Source organism: Amphimedon queenslandica, unplaced genomic scaffold (assembly GCF_000090795.2).
Source record: "Amphimedon queenslandica unplaced genomic scaffold, v1.1 AMPQUscaffold_11080, whole genome shotgun sequence".
Lineage (NCBI taxonomy): Eukaryota > Metazoa > Porifera > Demospongiae > Haplosclerida > Niphatidae > Amphimedon > Amphimedon queenslandica.
The window spans coordinates 5,229-8,349 of NW_003548675.1; the positions used below are offsets into that span (position 1 = coordinate 5,229).

The 3,121-nt window shown below is 37.5% G+C and overlaps 1 protein-coding gene across 1 annotated transcript; it reads left to right on the top strand.

Annotated features, from left to right (window-relative positions):
• The first annotated feature begins 6 nt into the window (after window positions 1–6).
• LOC109589638 (uncharacterized) lies at window positions 7–1,432 on the top strand. Its single transcript, XM_020005694.1, has 4 exons — window positions 7–722; window positions 778–837; window positions 913–963; window positions 1,007–1,432. Exons 1-4 carry the CDS (start codon window positions 179–181, stop codon window positions 1,423–1,425), a joined length of 1,074 nt encoding a protein of 357 aa, XP_019861253.1. The 5' UTR covers window positions 7–178; the 3' UTR covers window positions 1,426–1,432.
• The last annotated feature ends 1,689 nt before the right edge of the window (window positions 1,433–3,121 follow it).

Here is a 3,121-nt window from a genome sequence, read left to right on the forward strand (position 1 = left end):
GATCAGAATATCATTCACTGACACAACAGTTGATCTAGAGAAGTTGAAACCAAACCACTCAATTTCTGATCGTTGCCGTCTCCTGCTCAAGGAAGAAGGAAAGTTTGATAAAAAGCTGCTGGAATGTCTCTCCGAGGGTTTCACAAAGGATTTCAGTTCCAGTGACTTTCTCTCACTCATGGAGTCTCTTCTTATCATAGGACCACTGGAGGAGGATCAGTACTTTATTCCCTGTGTACTGGAAACATGTGCAGTTGATGTCTTGGAAAAGATGAGGGGGCAGTTTAGTGAAAGCTGTGACCCTTTGGTTCTGAGTTGGGAAGACAATGTTATACCACAGGGAATGTACCCAGCACTGGTGGTCAGTCTCTTAAAGGAAGGGTTTAAGATGTTAGATGGACAGATACCTTATCGTAATGCTATCAAGCTACAATCAACAGATTTAGGAGTTAACATTCTACTGGTGGACACTATCCAGTGGTTGGAGATACATTGTGCTGGTCCAGTACATAATGCCTGTCCAGAGTTAAGAGTCCTAGTCCATGGATCCATACAGTCTGTCTCCAGCAAGTTCTACTACAGTAGCAATACATTGGAGGGAACTCTTTGCCAGACCTGTGGAGCTGGTGTATGCCGTCGTAACAAAGCCAGAACTAGTATAACATGCACTAATGGTGACTGCTTACCAAGGGAAATAGGACCACGTCAGTCCTGCTGGTTTAGTAAGTGATAATATTGAAAATTATTGTTATATTTTACCTCTCATTGTATAATTAGAACCACCAGCTACAGATTCAGGAGCATCTGCTGATGAATTTTTACTCAACAGAAGTAAAAGTGAGTGAATATTATTAATATGTAGTATTTTTGTGATTAATATTATTATGGATTTGTTATTATTAATATGTACAGTACCTGTTGATAGGAGCAATGAAGTACAAATGAAACCTGATACATCGGATAGTAAGGAAGTATTACTTACATGTATTTTTATTAATTTATATAGTTTTTACAGACCTCTTAGACAAGAAACCTTTTAAGAGTGACCTCCTTAGGTTGTTCAAAGATTCTGGTGTTCATAGTAAAATTATTGGTACTGCACTTGATGTTAAAGTTGATGATCTGTCACCTTTTCCTCAGTATACCTCAGACAACCTCATACTAGTGTTTCAGAGGTGGATGGATTCTGATAAAGGTGTGACCTGGAGGAGCATACTTCAAGTTTGTGAAGATTATCCGGATAAACTTGGAAAAGCAAAATCTGATGTGGAGAGATTCCTGTCATCTCATAGTTCTGATCCTGCTAAATCTCTTTTCTCAACTCGTTTCAAAGCTGTTCCGAAGAGCTTTGTATTAATTTTCATTGCTTCTTTGATATTATTATTATTTGCAATTGGATTATCTTTTTTTATTAGAATTGATTGAGATTTAAGATTGCTTAATTTGATTTTTTATGATCAGCACTTTTATAAGTGGTGATATTTTGTAAAAAAAATATTACTTTCTCTAATGTCCAGTATCATGAAATACACAACTGTGAATCCCATACATGCAGTTACACACAGTTAACTGTTGACTGTAGCTCTGTTGAGAGTTGGAGTTATCATTTTTATAATCATAATTATTAATGGCTGTTCAAAACAATTCTCAGTTCATTGTATTATAGTAAAAAAGAATCATCAGCACAACTACCCTACAGCTGGTTATACATCTTTAAATGAATTATTATATAAAAGACCTTAACAAACATAATTTGATCAACACCAATAAAAATGTGAGTGTATGTGTATAATAGAGCATCAGGTACTTCAATTGTTATACGTCACTCTCTTGTGATGTATTAAATTCACCAGTAAAGTTATTCAATTTCTGAGTTGCTCTGTTTTGTAGAGCAGTGCCATGATTATGTCAGTACCAATCCAAGGATTGCAAATTTATGTATAACATTGAACTATCCCTGCATGCCAATGTTGCCCTACCAATTGTAACTCCACCATTCCCAGAATGGTCCCATCCCTAGGGTGTAATATCTGTGTTGATCAGAGTATCCCACCACTGACACCAATGTAACCCCAACATTCCCGGGATTATCCCAGGTATACCATATAGGGTGTAATATCTATGTCAGAGTATCCCACCATAGATATTAGAGTAAATGAAAGGGATTGGAAATGGGGCATAGCAACAGGAAATGCTGGTTGGGTTACCACGTGACAACCAGCAGTGTTACGATTGTATTCCCATCTCCTCCATTAGTAAAGTTGCTCTGGCAGGATTTCAAAGGAAACTTGTGTTGCTCCAGGATACCACTTGCTTATGATATAATAGCCCATTCTACATAGAATGTTTGGAGCTACCTGCAGCAAGGTTTTTGTCTCTATAAAGTCATTTTGCGGGCAGTAATGGGTACACAAAGTCGCATGTTTTTAAAACACTCCATTGTTCATAAAACTCCGAATCTTCGTAGTATCAACATGTGAGTTAGCTCATTCCACAGGAGATTTTAAGCTCTTCAAAATTACAATTACAGTTACTGCAAGAGCCATCAATGCAGAAGCAGGTGCCATGATTAATATAAACAGAAATGAGATTAAATCATGAACAATGACAATAAATAATATTAGACACACACTTCAGGCACACATGTAGAGTAGTATATACATGTACATGTACAAACAAGAGCACAGGGATTTTAATTAAAAGAATTGATAGACCAGTCTGATAGTGTTTGAGTCCTTTGCTCCTATCCAGTCTATAAATCTTCAGTAAATGAATGGCAGATCCTTAATTGAGATAATTATTAGTTCAAGTCCACAAATACATGTACACATACAGTGTACATGTTACATGTACCTTCTCTTACATGAAATTGGTGGAACTGAATGAGACAAGCAATGATCTAATTCCGGCAATGGACTTTTGAAAATAACGGCCTAAAGTGGGTGTGGTCAAGACTGACAATTGAAAATGAGCAGAGACTAACCTCATACACTGGAGTGAAGAAATTGCGGAGGACACCAGACCCCTCCCCCTCCTCGTTGCTGAAGGATACCCTCAGTCTGTGGACACACAGCCGCTGGAGATTGATACTAACACGATGAAACTGGCACTGATCATTGAG

Excerpts from the sequence above, each read along its gene's own strand:
- LOC109589638 (XM_020005694.1), top strand. The coding sequence starts at position 179 with ATGGAGTCTCTTCTTATCATAGGACCACTGGAGGAGGATCAGTACTTT. Across the intron at positions 723-777 it reads ACGTCAGTCCTGCTGGTTTA|AACCACCAGCTACAGATTCA; the intron begins GTAAGTGATAAT and ends TTGTATAATTAG. Across the intron at positions 838-912 it reads TTTACTCAACAGAAGTAAAA|TACCTGTTGATAGGAGCAAT; the intron begins GTGAGTGAATAT and ends TAATATGTACAG.